The following is a 20,797-nucleotide window of genomic DNA, read 5'->3' as shown; positions in this document are numbered from 1 at the left end:
TTCATGAACATTTACAACACCTGTAACAAACAAAAATAAATAAATAAATAAACAAATCTTCAAGAACTGAAAACAGATCCTCAAATGGTGGGCGCCAAGACCCCACTGGGATCTCTTGTTGTGTTATCTGACTATTTTCCCATGGAAACAGAAAAAAAATGATATAAAGTGAAATGACGGCAATAGCAAAAGGCACAAATAGGGCACCCTCTTAATATGTGCAGAAAGTTTAATGAAGTTGAGTGGAACGGTTTGGAAGTTATAGCCCGGAAAAGCCCTCTTGGTGTTTTCTGATTATGTTTCCATGGTAACAAAAAAAAATATATGAGAAATGTCGACAATAGCAAAAGGCACAATTAGGGCAATGACTTAATATATACAGAAAGTTTTGTGAAGTTGAGTTGAACGGTTTGGAAGTTATAGCTCGGAAAAGCTCTCTTTTGGTGTTTTCTATGTTTCCATGGTAACAGAAAAAAAATATAAAAAATAATATGTCGACAATAGCAAAAGGCACAATTAGGGCAATGACTTTATAGATACAGAAAGTTTTGTGAAGTTGAGTTGAACGGTTTGGAAGTTATAGCTCGGAAAAACTCTCTTTTGGTGTTTTCTGACTATGTTTCCATGGTAACAGAAAAAAAAATATAAAAAATGATATGTCGACAATAGCAAAAGGTACAACTAGGGCAATGACTTAATATATACAGAAAGTTTTGTGAAGTTGAATTGAACTGTTTCGAAGTTATAACCCGGAAAAGCCCTCTTTTGGTGTTTTCTGACTGTTCCATGGTAACAGAAAAAAATATAAAAAGTGAAATGTCGCCATTAGCAAAAGGTTCAACTAGGGCACCAACTTAATATATATAGGAAGTTTTGTGAAGTTGAGTTGAACGGTTTCGAAGTTATAGCCCGGAAAAGCACTTGGACGGACGGAGCCCAATTTAATATCCCCTGCAAACGCGTTTCGCGGGGGATAATTAAAGAAACATTGGCACTACGTGTTGACTGTCGATGTACTCAACACCCCTCCACACCACATCATAATTTGTTTGATGGGATTATCTGGGCATGTGTCCATATAGATGGTTATTATCTTAATGAATAATATGCGGAAAATCCACCACGAGGTATTTATAGTGCATATCCCGTTTCCCCGAGAGGGACAAACTGCTCCACAAAGGGATGAACTACACATTTCGAATCTCGATCCTCTATCCGCTGAACTCGAATCGAAACTCCACTCCAACAGTAAATCATAAAGATACAAGGTTGGCATTCTTTACTCCTTATTTCACCAGGTGTAACTGTACGTATGTTATTCGAACTGAGGGTACTTGTATATACCATGTTTTGATTATTGTCAGCACAGTAACAAACCTAACAGGGCAAGTCAACACAGTAACAAACCTAACAGGGTAAGTCAACACAGCAACAAACCTAACGGGGCAAGTCAACACAGTAACAAACCTAACGGGGTAAGTCAACACAGTAACAAACCTAACGGGGCAAGTCAACAAAGCAACAAACCTAACGGGGCAAGTCAACACAGCAACAAACCTAACGGGGCAAGTCAACACAGCAACAAACCTAACAGGGCAAGTCATCACAGTAACAAACCTAACGGGGCAAGTCAACACAGCAACAAACCTAACGGGGCAAGTCAACACAGCAACAAACCTAACGGGGCAAGTCAACACAGCAACAAACCTAACAGGGCAAGTCAACACAGCAACAAACCTACCAGGGCAAGTCAGCACAGCAACAAACCTAACAGGGTAAGTCAACACAGCAACAAACCTAACAGGGCAAGTCAGCACAGCAACAAACCTAACAGGACAAGTCAACACAGTAACAAACCTAACAGGGTTAGTCAGCACAGTAACAAACCTAACAGGGTAAGTCAACACAACAACAAACCTAACAGGGCAAGTCAGCACAGCAACAAACCTAACAGGGTAAGTCAGCACAGCAACAAACCTAACGGGGCAAGTCAGCACAGCAACAAACCTAACGGGGCAAGTCAGCACAGCAACAAACCTAAAAGGGCAAGTCATCACAGCAACAGCCCTAACAGGGCAAACCAAACCAGTTTTGGGAACAATTCAATATAGGGTTTTCAGATTTTCTTCGGGGAACAACTGAGTTTTCTTTTCATACTTGTAAAACCAAATTACAACAAAGACATAAAATTTATATATATATTTTAGATTTCAACTGAGTTTTATTTTTATAATACAAATTGAACATACGCTACAAGGATGAAGAATGATTCTAAAAGGAAAGAATGAAGATGTGAGAAGTACATAAACGGTTTCACATACATAACAAATCTACATGATAAAACGTCACATGTAACTAAAACGGCACAGACAAATCTATTGTCTTATTTCCGTGAAGTCCATATAAAAATAATCTAATACTCATTTTCACTGCAACAGTTCTACAACTTGTACACAAACTTACAGCCTCTTCACTTGATCATTCACAACAACACTCTCAGTCTTACCACAAATTTGAAATCAAAGCAGAATCTTATAGCATTTAAATGTATATTTCAAATGAATATTTTACAATCTTGTGAATAATTTAAATATTTAAAGTTCAATTGAAGCCAATTCTGCAAGCTGCTCTTCCCTGAATTAAAGCTGAAGACATTTTTTCAATATCATGCAAAAGGTTAATTAAGTTATTTACTTTTCTTAGCACTGTTTCTTTCCAGTAAAAAAGAGGAAATGTAAAATAAAGATAAAAAAAAAAAATCAACAGAAACTGGAAATATCTGTGAAGGTAGAAAATAATTGTTTTCTAAAAACATTAAAATGACAACAATTAGTAGCATATTTATGTTACCAATGTCAGAAAGATGAGGGAAGGAAAGAAAAATGTTCTTATTAAAATTTACTTAGTATTGTCTATCTCAAGCTTGTGGCAGTTTTTTTTAAGTTGAATGCCAGTATGACAAACTTCTAATTTCTAATGGATGAAATGCATGAATTAAATTGCTTTCGAGACGACACATTCAAAGTTTGTTCATAATAAAATAATAATAGTTGTGTACTGAAGTGTCCATTAAAAGAAAAGCTGCCTTTTCAGTGAAGTTTCAACTGACAATAGTATTTACTCCAATGTCACAAAACTCCCAAGGATGACTGACGTTATATATACAATGTACAGTTTACAGACGATGAATTACAAAGGAACACTGAGATGAACACAGAATACAAACAGTTAAATTTTCTTGTCAATTACACATAAAAGTTGACTTGACAACTGAAGCCCATAACAAATTTTTCTCCAAATCTTCAAAAGTAAATGTATTTTAGTGAGATATCTATAATGGTTTATGTTCTAATCCTACAAAAGAGAAGCATCTCTTGCTGCAATTTTTTAACCTCAAAATTAAATGTTATGTATTCACTACCATATCTCCAACTTTATTGTATACTTTCCTTTAACTTTTCAAACTGATTTGTTTCTGACATTTTATGATTAGGCTCCAAAAAAGATAATCATGTGTTTCCACTATAATGCCAAAAGAAATAAGGCTGGTTGCTTTTGTCTTTAAAGATCATATCTATATCATGAACCTTGATGAGCTCTTTAAAAGTGTTGTAAAAAAGGATAGCTTTAAAGACATAGAGCCAGTCAAGTTATCGAAACACAGATATCTTTTTTCAGTCATTATTCTTATTTTAAATTCCTGATCCTTATTTTTATTAAGAATATCCGGGAACCGATATGATTGTTTATTAGGAGCAAAACAGCTTAAACTGAAACCAAGTTTTATCAATCACAACATCAATGACATTGCCTCTGACCCCTCAAATACAATGCACTTGGTAAAAGCCAATAAGAAAATCTAAATGTGTCTCTCTCTAAACCATATGGGTTAATATTAAAACAGTAAACAACACAGACATTGCACAATTGTGTTATTGTCTCACCAAATATTTCACATTTACATTAAATGCCTCAAATCCATTATTTTTCCAATTAATATGAAATCTGCCACTGTTGACATCAAACTTTTGAAGATTCAATATTAGCAATAAAATATTGATCGTGCAAACTTAAAAAAAAAAAAAAAAAAACCCAACAGGGCATTTATATAAAACACTGATTTCTCTTGAGACGTAAAAAAATTGTTCCCAAATTTTAAGTTTTATGGCATATTTAAATCAAATAACCCATTAACATAAGAACTGAACACATTTGTTTTAAATGATGGACATTGAAAGTAAGGATACCTAGAAATATCCTTAGAATCAACAATCCTAATTCAACGAATGCTGGACATGGAATTGTTCACAGAACATATTCCGAGATTTCAGCAACATTGTGAAATTATCATTTTGCCATTGCAAGTGTCTGCGAACATCATGGATTTGAAGATTGTTGCAGAATATAAACTTTGAAAACAGAGTAACAGAAAACAATCCTGTCAACATGCGATGCCAAACTGAGGACCTTTCCTAATGTAGATGTCTCCAAATTCCTCTGGCTGATCAACTTCAACAGCTTGGTATTTCTTTAACACAAGAAGAGTATAGAAACGCGCTGCAGCTTGCTTACGATTGAGATTCCTTGACATCTCTTTGAATCCAAGAGGGTTTTTATAACGAAAACCAATATCAAGAGAGTGTTGCATTTTTTGTGTTCTCTTTGTCCATCTTAACTCTTCTTGTTCTTCATTTTCTGGCATGGCCTCAGTTTCCAAATCACCCTCTATGCTGAAAGTCTGTTGAAAAGAAAAGATGCAGAATGAAAAATACTGCTTGATCATTATTTTACATTCTCTATTTATATAATATGTCAGTGAAAATATGTTTGATCTAGCAAAATGTTTGTTACTCAGCAACAATTATCAGTTATCTTGAGGAAGCTTTGGATGGAGGGTGAAAGAATAGACCAATTCAAAGCAAAAGATAAACAGCTCAATAAACCTAATGTCTTTACCAAAACAATGGTTGCTGCACCAAGACTTTTCTTTCCACAAATTTTTAACTCCCAATATTGCGAAGATCCAGTGAGATGTACAAATGAAAGTGAACATGGGATAGTAGTTCTCCTTAGAAAAAGTGCAGTGTGAAGAACTGTAACTCCCAATTGTATTATTTAGAGGTTATTGCCATACTATTTTCATATTGTTGAAACAAGCCCTTTTGGAACCAGCGTTTATTAAGAAGCATCTGTGGAAATGAGCCCTTTTGGAACTAGGGTTTATTAAGGAAGAATCTGGAAAGGAGCCCTATTGGAACTAGCGTTTATTAAGAAAACATCTCTGGAAATGAGCCCTTTTATAGTATTTATCAAGGAAGCATCTGTGGAAATCAGCCCTTTTGGAACTAGCGTTTATCAAGGAAACATCTGGAAATGAGCCCTATTGGAACTAGCGCTTATGAAGAAAACATCTCTGGAAATGAGCCCTTTTGTACTAGTATTTATCCCAGAAGCATCTGTGGAATGAGCCCTTTTGGAACTAGCTTTTATTAAGAAAACATCTCTGGAAATGAGCCCTTTTGTACTAGTATTTATCCCAGAAGCATCTGTGGAATGAGCACTTTTGAAACTAGCGATTACTAAGGAAGCATCTGTGGAAATGAGTACTTTTGGAACTAGCGATTATTAAGGAAGCATCTGTGGAAATGAGCCCTTTTGAAACTAGCGTTTATAAAGGAAGCATCTGTGGAAATGAGCCCTTTTGGAACTAGCTTTTACTAAGAAACATCATGGAAATGAGCCCTTTTGGAACTAGCGTTTGTAAAGGAAACATCTGGAAATGAGCCCTTTTGAAACTAGCGTTTATTAAGGAAGCATCCAACGGTTTTACTGATTTTCTTGTTGATACTCACTGGAGCCACTGGAGGAGGTTCTGATGGTGGAGGTCCTACCGAAGGAGGTGGCACTGAGGGAGGAGGGACAGAAAATGGAGCTATAGATGGAGGGTCCTGGTCATAGGGATCCAGCTGTGCATTCAGGGCCAGAGGGTCAGCAGGCATATCCACTACAGCCTCAGTAAATGTGTTGGAGAAAATATCTGTGGTATTGGCTGGCTCCTCAACTGTTGATTTCTCAGGCTCAGGTACGGGAATAGGAGCTGGTGTTCTTGGTTTTTCACTGCGACGAGACCTTGCAGAAACATTTGAAGCTTCAAGTATAGAGGGCTCTTCCATAATAGTACTAATGTCCTCCACTCGTGGTTTTGTTTTATCTGTAAACAGGATATCATTAGTATTATATGTAACATTAACAGCAATGATATGACTACTAACTAAATAATATCTGTAAATGTACTTGATTTTGTAAAATGAAATTTTAGTGCATTAATACATCGCATTGATGAATTTTCACATCCAAAAAAAATCTTATATGAACAACACACAGAAACTGTATCTTCTTCCAACCAGAAATCAACATAAGAATATTTAATTAATGCTCCTACTTTCTTAGCACAGGAAAAAGGCCTATACAAAATCTAAATGTTTGTGTGTAAATGACATAACTGTTAGGGTCTTACTTGGAAAACAGAAACAATCAGGAGCATTTAGTGTCAAGAGTGTAATGTGTGAGTCAATCATTTTTTTAAAGTCAAATTATCAAAACATTGAGATCCTGGGTAGAGGTAAATATTTTAATGGAACCTTGTGTCTCGAGGTGGGGTAAATATTTTAATGGAACCTGGTGTCTCGGGGTGGGGTAAATATTTTAATGGAACCTGGTGTCTCGGGGTGGGGTTAATATTTCAATGGAACCTTGAGTCTCGGGGTGGGGTTAATATTTCAATGGAACCTTGAGTCTCGGGGTGGGGTTAATATTTCAATGGAACCTTGAGTCTCGGGGTGGGGTTAATATATTTTAATGGAAACTTTAGTCTCGGGGTGGGGTTAATATTTCAATGGAACCTTGAGTCTCGGGGTGGGGTAAATATTTTAATGGAAACTTGAGTCTCGGGGTGGGGTTAATATTTCAATGGAACCTTGAGTCTCGGGGTGGGGTAAATATTTCAATGGAAACTTGAGTCTCGGGGTGGGGTTAATATTTCAATGGAACCTTGAGTCTCGGGGTGGGGTTAATATTTCAATGGAAACTTGAGTCTCGGGGTGGGGATTATATTTCAATGGAACCTTGAGTCTCGAGGTCGGGTAAATATTTTAATGGAATAGCTATCGGTTAGAATTTTGACAAAAGTTCATGATTACTCACTTGTGTCAAACATATAAAACTTGATGAAATCTGATGAAACCTATAAATAAGGTAAAAAAAAAAAAAAAAAAAAAACCAACGTTCAAATTTCAATGCATTAAAAAATTTCTTTCTGCTGATCAATTCCACTATGCAGATATGTTCTTACTGTGAACTGTTTTGTCCTCTTCTCTTACAATTTCTGGAGATTCAAGAACAATTTTTTCTTCATCTTCATACTCTTCTTCCTTCACTTGTCTTGTGATCAAATTCCTTCCGAAAAGCTAAAAATGAAACATTGAGTGAATTTAGAATAGATGAATTATAACATGTCAGATTTCAAAAATATGCATAGGTAAGCAAGTAATAAAAAAACGTGATATAAGTATTATTTGAGTGATTTTATCATGATGAAGAAACTTCAATTTCTATTGAAATATCAAAAATAAAACAAAAAGAGATGTGCTGATAGTTTATGCTTTAAAACAAAGGTCATTTAAAATAAGAAATAAATGAGGACTTTGCAGACAATCATGAGGTAAAGACATTTAAATTTTACACCAGTGTCTACTGGTGGTTTTGTTATTTAAAAAAATCTTACCCCCATCCCCCAAAAAACAAACAAATAAGCCTACTTAATTCTCAAAAATGTTTCAAGTATAATGAACAAGGACTGATAACCATTAACCATTTTAACAACAGTGAAAATAAGTCCAACACTATTTCATTTTTACCTTGGAAGCAGCTCTGGAAGAAATAGTGCGACCAGGAAGAGAAAACAATTTTTCCACTCCACCAGTCTCTTTCCAATGCATTAGTTTTTTGGTTGGAGGGGCTAAATCAAGCGTTGATATCACATCAGAAGTGTCAGATAATTGCAGCTTCATTGTTTCACTAGGAATGCCCTTCTGTTCATCAACAATGAGTTTTCTCTTTCTCTTTCCCTTCTTTTCAGAAACACCTAAAAAATATATTTCACCATTTCTTCATATCTATTCCAGTATGTGATACTTTGTTAGTTTTGTGTGTGATCAGCAAGGATCTTTTTAAGGCAAGGTTTTCTTGTAGTTGTTAGCTACCTCAATGAATAACATATGGGAGGTCTGCTGTATGCCATCGTGAGCTATTTGGGTGAAGTGTCTTGTCTAGACCTAACCATACAAGCACTAGATAGGTCCATTTCTCTAACTTCCTAGGAAACACAAACCTCCATGAAAAAATGGCATCAAAATCATGCACCTTGGACCTTCAGCTAAGGTTATAGGCTGAAGCTCTTACCAGCAGAAGTATTGTGGCCCCTGTGGGTATATTGACTAGGACTACCTTACACTGAGTATATGTAACATTCAGGCTACATTTGTTGCTTTTTAGCATGTAACAGTTCTTCATCTATAGGATGACATTATCCCTCATATCGTTCTTACCAGGAATTAAAATCTTGAGATGGTATTCACTAAAATTCCAAGAAATCTTACATGTTAGAGGAAGACACGTTTTTAAAGTGGCAGAAATTTGTTTCAAGTTATACCTTGCACAATGGTGGCATCAAGAGGTGGCAGGGCAAAGGCTTCTTCCTCATTATTGATGAGGGTAGTTTGTTCTGTAGCTACCACTGTGGTTTGCTGTGGTGGGACTGGTTCTGCTTCAGGCTGTATACTTTCTGATCCCACTGGTTCTACAATCATAGACATTAAAAGTTATAATAACAGAGGTTAATACAAGAAACACTCAACATTACTGATTAATAATTCATATTGCAGGGTTCAAGTTATGTGAATCAGCTAGAAGTAGCTATTTTCCGAAACATTTTCCTTTAGGAGTGAAATAATAGGTTTCTGTAAAAACTCCTCACACTGACTTGAAATTCTGAAACATGCTAAAATTCCTGAAGAAATGAACATGCTATATTTACATCAGGGGTGTTCAATTTTGAAAATTGTCCACTAGCTTAAGGGCTACTGAACCACTTTTTCTCGCTAGCCCTGATAAAAAACTACAAGTCCATCTTTGCAATTAATGGCAAATGCTGCTTTTTTTCTTTCAAGAATAGTTTCGTCATTAGAATCAATTAAATCTGTGTTGTTTAATTAAGCAGTAAACATGTACAAATGATACTATTTGTCTAGTTTCTGTGCAATAAGTTGATAATTGATATTAAAGAAATTAATTACCTGTTTACAACAAGAACACATGAATGGTATTGAACTGGTATACACTACAAAGTCAAGCTAAATACTCAATCATGTCTAAGTTGTTTTTAATAAAAGCAAACTGAAATATACTTTTAACTGTTCAGTTAAATTATATATTTAAGAGCAAATAATATGCTAAACAAATCACTCCTATAAACTAGCTTCTCATTTTATTAAGTTGAAATTGATCAAGTCACCCTTTACTTCTACTTTCTGGATATGTGTAATTTATCCTCCCATCTCAATCTACTGGCGCTAATATCAATGAAATTAACATGAAATTAATTTTTCATAATTGTGTGACAGTATTGAAGTTTTCAATTTGCAATGTTTTTAGTATAAAGCCAACAAAAAGTACTGAGAAATATATATTTCAGAAGACGATGTTGTCAACATTTGTCAAATACACATATCTTCATTTAATTTAGATATTTTCTATTTAGAATACCAACAGTGGATTATTCAAAAGTGAACACATCTTGTGTGATGTCACACCTTACAAAGCAGTAATCACAAATGATCAGGTCTCAATTTCATCAGGGTTTGCTTTAGTTCCATATATCCAACAATCAGAGTGATGTTCACTTACTGTTTTTTCATATTAAAATTCTTATTTAAATCATCCCTCCAATTTTCAAACCTTTTTACATGTCGCTAAATTTGCTTTTACATCTGGGATGCTCCTATCCTCAAATTCTTAAAACTAGTGTTGGATACACCTATTTACATTTGAGAATGTAAGATTTTACTCCCCTTACCAATTATGTCTACCGCTATCAGAAATGTGTATATAAACAGGTTAGCTTTCCAATGCAGGTTTAGATCAGAAACCATAGACTAGTCAGTGTCAAGGAACAGCTAGCCCACACCTGAAAATCACTTGCAAGGACTGGACACTCTTGCATTGGTAACATACCAAATATCCTCCATCACCTAAACATGTAGTGACATCAAATCCTCCCCATTCAATAATGAATGCTTGATCCACGGCTTTGATTCAGAAACTGTATCAGAGCTATATACCTCCTCCTCCCAAATATATTATGATAGGAGCATCAAAATATTCAAGAAGTTTTTCCAAATCATCAATTTTCATCTACTTGTTCAAGCAAAATCATTGAAAAAAAAAATTACCTGGTGCTTTCTCTGGAACAGGACCCTCCACTTCTACTGGTGCTGGCATAGTAACATCTGCCATAGGTGCATCCTCAAATAGCCCTCCAGAGTTCATGAAGTCATCTCCTGTAGAAAAAATTAATAATTTTTTTCTTCCTTTCTTAAAATAAACCACCGTGAAATTTACTTTATTTGATATACTATGAAAACATAATTTCATGGGATTCAATTTTCATGGCCCCTCTCCAAACCAACTTTATTTAACTATCACTATTTAATGGACATTTGATAGTGGGCATACCAATTCTACTTATTTAAATGGGTTGGTGATATCAGAATTTGTGAATTAAAAGTACCTATAAAATCCTCTAATCAAAATGATTTTACAGTTACCATCTGCTGAAGGAAATGAAACACTCGCCAAGGGATGTTTTCTGATTAAGTGTAACATATTGGTCTAAGACAAGAAGTGTTTTTTGACAGATAATTCTTAAATTTGTAAGCTTTATACAGTTGGTTAGACAGTGCTGAAATAGATACCTACATGTAAATGATCAACTTTGTCAACTTTAAATCACCATTACCCTTCATTAATCTCAAGATTATCCAAACTCTTACCAAAGAATTCCTGATCAACACCTCCTCCAAAACCACCATCATCATTATCGTCATCATCATCATCATCTGCATCTGTTAGTTCCAATGTCAACAATCATGAGTATCAACAATCAACAGTTAGGATCAACTGATCAACAGTTAGGATCAACTGATCAACACCCCTCTATAGGGATAGTTCTGCTTCAGGCCTTTAAAGCTCAAATTGACCCATTTCCTTTTACCTTTAAAGAGGTTGGCCATCTTATAATTTTGATAATTGTTTTCAGGTTGGTAATGTCCATAGCAGTTCTTACACAACAAGCAGATAATTTAGCGTTACATTCAGCAGTAAAAAAAAGTTGGTCAATTGCTTGCCCTATCGTACACCTTGTTGGTCATTTCCTTACCCTATCGTACACCACGTTGGTCAGTTCCTTACCCTATCGTACATCATGTTGGTCATTTCCTTACCCTATCGTACACCACATTGGTCAGTTCCTTACCCTATCGTACACCACATTGGTCAGTTCCTTACCCTATCGTACACCATGTTGGTCATTTCCTTACCCTATCGTACACCACATTGGTCAGTTCCTTACCCTATCGTACACCACATTGGTCAGTTCCTAATCCTATCGTACACCACAATGGTCATTACCTTACCCTATCGTACACCAGGTATGTCAAAGCTAGTATGCTTCAAAGTGATCATTTGTCTGAAGAAATGGACAATATAGCCATCAAAATGTCACACTTGAAACTTCTACTGGTTGGATAGTCAGAACTTCTTTTCCACTTTAGTTTTAAACATTGACCAAATTTTGAAAATAACTCTGGATTTTAGCTCCCCAGATTTTCCCATATACAAAAAGAAAAATGTATCCATTTATTTCCTGAAGTGTTTCAATCATCAATGAATACAATCAGCATACTTTGAGCGTTGTATTGCCAAAGTAGGATGATGTATCATATTTTAGGGTTTTATTTGAAATTAAAAAAAAAAATAAAAAAAATAGAGATGTCTTTTATGGAAAAATTACCAAAATTTCATAACAAATCAATCAATTGATCAAAATTGCACCAAACAATGCCTATACAGAGATGATTGATCAAATGTAACAGAATACAGAGTCAGTTTTGGTAGTGATAAAGCAGAACTCAAATCAACACCAGAACAAATCCAGTCAAATTACTGACAACAGTAAACACAGGAGATAATTGCAACGTTTGTTTTCCTTTCACCTAACATTTTCAGAATTGAGACTATATACATTGTGACAGGAAAAACCAAAAAACCTAAGAAAACATTTTTTTGGTCTCCTACAAGTATCAAACATCTCTCCAATCTAACCAAACTAGAATTTAAAGTTATTCTGCTGTTAACTGATTATAGTGCCTTTTTTTCCTGTTACAATACAAACTAATTATTATAAAAAAAAAAAAAAGTAAAATCAAACTCTGTTGCAATTATGTCCTGATTAAAATATAGAATAACTGGATTAAACTGTGGAAACATTCTTACTTAAGAAATTCTAATGCAACAAGATCCCAGAGGGATCATTTGCTCTTTGACAGTTGGATCTTTTCCCTTCTTTTTTGGTTTTTGCTCTTAATGATATGAAATTTGAACATTCTTTTGCAAAAATAACAATGGTAATCTTTACCTACCAAATGCAAGATGGCCAACTGACAGCCTTTCAAAAAAAAAAAGTTCCGATCGGTCCAAAAATCAAATAGGCACAAGAGGAGACCAAAGGAAACATATGTATGAAATTTGAGAGAGATCCATTCAATACATAAGAAATAAAGATATTCTTTTAATAAGGCGGAATCCAAGATGGCTGGCTGCCTGTTTGCCATTTTTTTCTCTCAAGCAGTCCCAAAATCAGACATGAAATTTCATAAAGTTCAATGAAGTATTCCTCAAGAAAAAGTTACAAACTTTCATGAGAACGTGATAACAAGTACTTCCTATCCTGTAGGACAAAAAATCAAACATTTTGTTTTTATGAGACCTACCCATGAATCCTCCATCTACAGCACCTCCAAAACCATCGTCTGTCACAGGGGCTTCAAGGTCCACATCCATGTTAATGGGTTTCTCTGTTGCATTTTCATTCAAAGTTTTTTCTTTTTCTTCCATTGGTTGGTGATTGGAGATGTCTGGTTGTTTGTATAGGGAGTCTTCCAAATTAGTGGCATCTCGAAGGATTTCTCGTTCATCAAATCCACCTACATCTACGTCACCTATCAAGAGAAATAGTCTATGCAATTCCAATTAAACAATTCTCCATTGCTTCAATTACATGAAACCTTTTAGAAGACCAAGACATATCAAACTGACATATTAATATTTACCATATGCCTCAAGTTAACAAGAAATGAGCTTTTCACATCAAGATAAAAATAAAAGGTGTTATTTTTCAATTAATGAAGACTAATAGCACTAGTGTTAATGCTTGAATCCAAAGCAGAAGTCTGAACGCCTGATGTAACTGCTTGAAACTGTAAGCCTTTGGAATTGTCCAGCTATTATGTCCATCACTTCTCACATCCATAACTCCAGGCATTTCCATTTGCAGGGTTTCACAACTGCAGGCTATTATATATTTTTTCGTTACTTGCAAGTCGATTTTATCAGCAAATGATCAAATTTCAGTCAATGACATGAGAAAGCTTTTCCTCTCTTAGAGAAAGTCCCATTTTATACTTCCTCTGAAAAACTTATCTGTGAAAGAAAGGGTTATTAAATGAACACATGCACAAGATGAATGTTGAGACAAAAAAAACTATAAACAATGGACAGCACAAACTCAAAGCAAGCAAACAGCAGTTCAAATGTTTAAGGAATGAAGAATTAAACCTATACATAAATACATGGCCCTTTCTGCACAATTGTGGTGATCGTGTTGTCAAGTAATTACAAACTTGAGTTTTAGCATTCTCTTCCTTTCAACTATTGTTAAAAAGTTCCCAAAACACAGCAGAATTATGAAATTTATCACATGCAACAAGTAAGAGAAGTGTCAATATGACATATTTTCTGATATTCCAAAAGATGTTAAAAGGTTTACAATACAATATAGTGTTACATTAACTGTACACCTAGGTATTCACTTTACCAAAAAAAAAAAACCCAAAAAAACCAACAGAAGATTTGTCATTTGACAAAACAATAACTGATTGTAGTGCAGAGTGAGCAATACAAGGAATTGGGATAAGCACCAGCTGAATCCAATTGGAGTCATCAGCCAAACTGTAAAATATTGCATTATAGCAGAAAAAAAATAATAATATTGATTCATTCCACAGTAAACAGGACACAAAGTCAGCCTTTGCACACCAATATAAGAGCTCGCCCAAATGTTTACAATCTGTTTAAGCAATAGTTTGCAGGCTACACATGGCACAGTTGTAAAACAGAACCTGCCGACAAAAAATATTTAAAAAGTTTTGAGTGAGCCCAAATATGTAAGAAGCCATCAAAAGGAGGGGTCAAATCAATTGTATTGACTCTGAATCATTATAATGCTGACTCAAATATTGTTATCAATCAGATTTGGCTGCAGTAGACTGTGGAAGAATATCCTGAGTCATAAATGATTTTTATTTTCTTTTAGTGTATGCCTGGACTCCAATTGGAATCACACAGGTCTGATAGCCTGGGTCATGTCTAAGCAGCTTATAAACAAACATAGATACAGTTGTGTCAGGGTTTCTCTTCAGGGGAAATCATACTTAGTACCTAGAGTATCTTCAGTCAGTTCATCAGAGTAAATCAAAATTACACTAACTATCCTAAACTCTATCAAGATCATTGATGTTAAAAATCAAACATGATTTTAAATATTTGAACCTACAAGTACCAAAAACTTAAACATATGTAAAAAATAATAACATTTACAATTGTACACTTGAATTTCTTTTGAAAGTCAAAAATAAAATAAAAATCACCTATTAAATGAAATTTTATCCAGTGCAAAACTGAATTTATATGATTATTATTTTACTACCTAAATGAAGTCTCAAATAACATTTGTGATAAAAAAATTGCCGAAAGATTTTGAATAGCTACCATGATACAACTGTACTTCAGTTCAATTTAACTTTAACATGACTTAAAGATGTGTACTAATTGACCTCCTCCTGTCGAGACTTCTTACCCTGTGAAGAGGTTGATATCCTGAGACGTTTGTGTTGAGACTGTGAAGACTTGGACAAGCCTGGCGAATTTTCCACATTGGATTCACTTTCACAGGCACAGTCGACGTCATAATCCGACTCACCATCGGAGAAATCACTGTGGCCTGGATCGCTATCCATACCAATGCCAGAATCCAGTTTCACTATTCTGGGTTTAGGAACTAAGGTAGTACTTTCCATATGTTTTTTCTTGTTGAGGTAATCCAATGAGCAAGAGCACTTATTTTTACTAGGACTAGAGATAATATCACAGGTACATGTTGAGTCTTGACTAAATGAAGTGGAATGAGTTGTTGAAACACATTTAGAAGGCTGTTTATGAGTTTGTTTTGGCACTTTTGTTAAGAAAAAATCTATGTCAAATAATTCATCCCATGTCAAGTCACAGTTATCACAGCCTTTGCTTCCAAAAATTATCAAACAAATCTCATCCTCATCCATTTCCCCACCAAAACCTTCCATAACACCTATAGATAAAATGCACAAGATCAAATCTACCCTATTTTCTTCAATATTTTCTATAAAACATGATATTTATCATAAAAATTGTAACACAATGAGCAAGTATTCCCCTAGTCACAAGCTGCAAATACATAAGATGTTTCTGAAAAATGTTACCTTGTGAAAAAGAAATGAATTTTCATCATTTCAATAAAAAAAGAGAGAAGAAAACATATAAAATAATGATTTTGTCAAATCTAAACAATGTAAGTAGGAATATTGTTTTGACAATATAGATATCTTACTTTTTGAATTCCTTTTTAAATATCAAGCAATAATTAAGTTTAGTAAAGCCACAGATCTGTCTAAAATACCCACATACGATGTACCTAAATACAATAGCTAGCAGACAAAAATATTCTATTGCAGCTCATGAAACAACATTTTCGAGTATTGTATTCCTATGATGCTGAAAAGGTCACTTCAATAAACAATAAAATATGTATTAACACACAAATAATCACTGAAAATATCTTCTGCAATTTGTACTTTTGCAGGTGTCTTCAATCTTGTCAGTGAAGGTCTGATAGAACAGCAGCCTTTTGATGAAGACCTTGTCTGCAGGATTTCTCAAAATTGAGAAAAAATCACACACAAAGGCTTTTAGCTACAAAAAAGATTAAGTCAGTAGTGTGACACAGCAAAACATATAACATGCAAATATAAACTTACCGAAACCATCATCTCCTACAAATGTTATGTTGGCAAGATCCTCTCTCATAGTGATTTCTTCTGGTCGACTCTGGTTTACAGAGAATTGGGCTTGAACGTCTAAATCACTGAAAATGACATACATATACATATTAAGACAGTGTTCTCATGAAGATTTAAAGCAGCTGCTTAGTTTTGAAAGCTAGCTAAACGTTAACTTTTTGGTATCATTCTACAAATTTCATTAAAAATAATAATAAAAAAATCAGAATTGATGAACAAGAGGTTACTTCTGCAAGCAACCTGCCAGCTTCTAATAAGAACACTGGATGATAACACAAAGTACTTTGAGGAAGTAAAGTTTAATATCTTTTTCAGCTTCTAAGACATGACATATTAGTGGATGGAAAAATGCTGACAATTTCATAAATATGGATAAGATGGCTAATTTTGTATATTAAAATCAAATATGTAATTGGTTTCTAACATTAATTATTCATACAAGACAACAACTTAAATTGATCACTTGAGTAGGTAGTGAGACCTAAAATATCAAGTCCTATTTTTGTCAATTTTTAAGAATTGCAGGGAATGTCATGATGAAATTTACAGGATCAACATATATTTCCCAGCTGCTTTCATCACATTACTTTTACGTAATATACCATATAACACAATGATATTTATAAATTTCCAAATTACTTCAAATCTGCTAGTGTTGTGTCGAAGTCATGGAAATTTTCTTGTAGGGTGATGGCTGTAATTGCTGCTTCTCTGTTTTCTTCTGGAAGGTCCACGACTCCTGGCCGAAACGCCATTTTAATCTTCACAAAAGCTTCATTACAGTCCGCTAACAAGTATTTTGCCTTCCGAGAATAAATTCTCACAACACCAAGCAATAAATGTCCAGATGTTCTCAAGGCTAATTTCACCTGAAAATTTGAAAGATCATTTATAGATCAATTTTCAAAACTTAAGCAACAAATCTGTTCTTTCACGTTTAAAATCTTAAGTTAATTCTTTCAAATAACAGAGAGTTATTAACAATATTAATACCATATATCTGCAATTTTTGTTTACTTGTTAGTATTAAACATCTCACAAAAGCATTTCCATTTTTACATACAGTCAATCCTTTGTCCCTGATGATCAAGTCACAATGAAAATGGAGTAGATTCATATCTTGATACTGATATAACTGATCATTTGAATAAAAACAAAGGCAACAAACTGAATGATGGAGAGAAGTGATCTACCTTGTAGTTTGAACAATAACTGAAGTATGACCAAGGAAAATAAGTAATGAATTCAGAACAGAAAATGCATCTGTGTCATTGGTCTTACCTTTGGCTGCATGATGGCTTCAACACTGCTGTCTATATTAGTTTCAAACACATGAGCTTTTGTCAGTTTTTTGTCCCAATGGGCTGCCAGCCATATACGGGCCAATGGCCCTTTTTTACTCAACACAAAGTGTGCATAAAACATTTTGTTGTTTCTGTATTAACTTCAAATTAACTTCAACATCTGAAAGAGATGAAAACAAAGTTTAACACAATCAAAATATTGGTTTTAACATCCAATAAGCAGGAAGTAAATTAAACCCAGCTCTAACTATATTTCAAGCTTAAATTTGCATGGTTTGTACATTACCAGTTATATGAATATGCAATGAACCTGTATATATAATTACATACCTTTTTTTATTTGAAAATTTCTGTGAAATAATTTTTTTTAATCTACTGGTATAAAGCCAGAGGAATAGTGACGGGAGATCAGTTACGAGTCTGACAAGATTTCTGATGTAGTGAATCCATTATATAAATGCCTGATTGTATCTAGGGGGTGGTTACTAGCTGGTTACTAGCTGGCTAGAGAACTTCTCTTTAGCTTGATCTGTTGAGCATTGGATGAGTAAGCCAGAGGTCCTGGGTTCAAAATCCTAGCAGAGACATTGAAATAAATAATGACCCCAGTTACATATGATCTAATATCAGGGCTCTCGATCTGCCATATTTGGGGCTGATATTCGGCCCCATTCCCAATGCAAAATAGTATCTTTTTTTCCCAATTTAGACCCCAAGTTCTCCCAATTCTAAGGAAAACACCATTATTTTTCCCAAATCTAAGGGCCCTGGGCCCCAGTCCCAAAATGGGGTGTGAGAGCCCTGAATATGAAAAATTACAGTTGAACAATGCATTAGATGAGGTTAAAATCCATAATCAATTATATTTGCTGGGTTTTCCATAAGAGCTGGTCGCCAGCCAATTTGACCGGCTACTTTGATCATTTGGCCGCCTACACCAATCCAGTTCCGTACACGACTACACCTACACGGCAGACGGGCCTCCTACTTTCACTACACAGCCTACTACTAACAAAATTATGGAAAACCCTGATTTGCTATCAACCCATCACTACAATTGATTTATATTATGTAAAGTCTGAGAGACTTGAGTTCAGTAAAAACATGTCAAGTGCTGTAATAAGTGAACAAACATTTGAAAAAAATTAACACTTGTTTCCTGATTCGTTTTTACATTGTCAATAAGTCTGTATCTTATTTCTATATAACTATGAAATATGTAACTGATATTATATGGAATTGTTCTTATTTCTATATAACTATGAAATATGTAACTGATATTATATTTTTTAATTTTGGCTCTATTTACAGGAGGATCTTTAATTAATCTCTAATTGGCCTTCAAAGTATATAATGCTACCCTTAAAAATTTTCAAGGGGAGGTTTCCCAAAAAAAAAAACAAAAAGGAAAAAAAAACCAAGAACATAAACTGTGTACATACATTCTATTAAAGAAACAACACTTGCAAAAGGCATCTTTACAAGAGTTTATTGAAATGAAATCATTAGATCTCACAATACAAGAATAACTTATTGAGAAAGAAAATTAAGGAATCAAATCTTCAGAGACTCCCTCCTAAATATTGAGGATCAGCAAGTATGAACATACCTAATCTTTTTTTAATTATCTAACTTAATCAGACATATCTGTGTGAGCTTCATATTTGACGACACTGACCGACATTAAACACAAAACCACATTAGCTAGTTGAATATGACAACTTTAAATATCATATCCAACCCATACAAGTCTGTATAAGATGCTCCAAATGCAAATAATGTGTATATGAATGGAACAACGACATATCAAACAGGTTGACTAGGCTACAACGATTTCCACTGAAGAGTGAACCTTTATATAAAGATATGTAGAGATCGTATTTTGACGGCGACATTAAAAAAAGTAGCATGCTCATGTCAGTCAAGAGATGAACAATCAAACTATCGATATAACAGGCATTACATCCATTGGTTAGGCCTTTTTCAAATTGAATAATAAAGCTTTTTATCCTCATTTGCAGACATGCTGTTTAAGTTTTTTTTCAAATAGCATCATATAATGTCGTATCATTATTCTAATCACATTTCTGAAGACTAACACATCACCTGATGAAACAAAACATCAATCTGAGAAAATCATCAGCAAATAGCGTTGTTGCCATCTTCTCTCAAAAAGTAGGTCAAGCTCCCTCCGACAAAATGCATGGACATACGGAAGCGATATTGGAGTTCATGTACCACTTATTTTACACCTACACATTCTAAAACAATCATTTCAAGTGTGTCAAAACGACAATGACAATCATCGTTCAAACAATTAAGTAGCAAATGGAAAATAATACCACTACGACAATATATTGATTTTAAACGCTTGTGGATTTCGATACAGGAACTTTTGCTTACCGCGTCGCCTTATCAATAAGGCTTTCACAACCATGCTAGCTTACCAATAATTTATAACAGCATACTATAAACAAATATGAAATACGTCAATCAGACATCAGGATCAGGAGGGTGGTCGCAGGAACATAGCGTATTATCCCACATAATATTATCGTCGTTGATACCGTCTGTGCGTCTATCCAACAAAAATGGCGTCTCTTTTGTTTTCCCGCCCAAACATGCAGTTCGAAATGTCGACCAAATTGCGATGAAATCCAAAGGCACAAAAAATAGTGCCTTGATGTATCATAAATTTCTTGATGATATAGCGAACAATTATGCATATAATTACAAAGCACGCATTCTACTACTCATTTTACAAATTGTGTTTTTACAAATTTGAATTGTTCGCAAAATTTAATGAAATAAAAAATTCTTTCTCGTTTCCCTTAACCGCAGCGTAGGAACATCACAGTGTGTGTACACAACAAGTGCCCTCATATCGCATAAATGTCAAACGTAGAGAATACCTTTGCATTGACTTTTCACACACTGAAAACAATGAATATCTAAATTTATGTATATGATATAAATTTTGTTATTTTC

General features: G+C 34.5%; 1 protein-coding gene across 2 annotated transcripts; it reads right to left on the bottom strand.

Moving 5' to 3' along the window:
• Nucleotides 1–2,189: 2,189 nt before the first annotated feature.
• On the bottom strand, nt 2,190–20,411 carry LOC132549876 (double-strand-break repair protein rad21 homolog). 2 transcript variants are annotated; one of them, XM_060213844.1, is made up of 13 exons: nt 20,257–20,411; nt 17,787–17,969; nt 17,145–17,374; nt 16,464–16,570; nt 15,251–15,757; nt 13,107–13,334; nt 11,109–11,180; nt 10,509–10,616; nt 8,711–8,857; nt 7,917–8,143; nt 7,352–7,466; nt 5,853–6,211; nt 2,190–4,738 (listed from the first exon to the last, which is right to left on the bottom strand). In XM_060213844.1, the coding sequence occupies exons 2-13, from the start codon at nt 17,928–17,930 to the stop codon at nt 4,442–4,444; spliced, it is 2,541 nt and encodes an 846-aa protein (XP_060069827.1). In that variant the 5' UTR covers nt 17,931–17,969; nt 20,257–20,411; the 3' UTR covers nt 2,190–4,441. The 2 variants fall into 2 exon arrangements, with proteins under 2 accessions (XP_060069827.1, XP_060069828.1); XM_060213845.1 differs by lacking the exon at nt 15,251–15,757.
• Nucleotides 20,412–20,797: the final 386 nt, after the last annotated feature.

Source organism: Ylistrum balloti, unplaced genomic scaffold, assembly GCF_031769215.1.
Source record: "Ylistrum balloti isolate Yb309-2 unplaced genomic scaffold, AGI_CSIRO_Ybal_v1 Utg370086, whole genome shotgun sequence".
NCBI classification, from domain to species: domain Eukaryota; kingdom Metazoa; phylum Mollusca; class Bivalvia; order Pectinida; family Pectinidae; genus Ylistrum; species Ylistrum balloti.
Note: the sequence above shows the minus strand (reverse complement) of the source record. Positions and strands in the feature narration are given on the sequence as shown.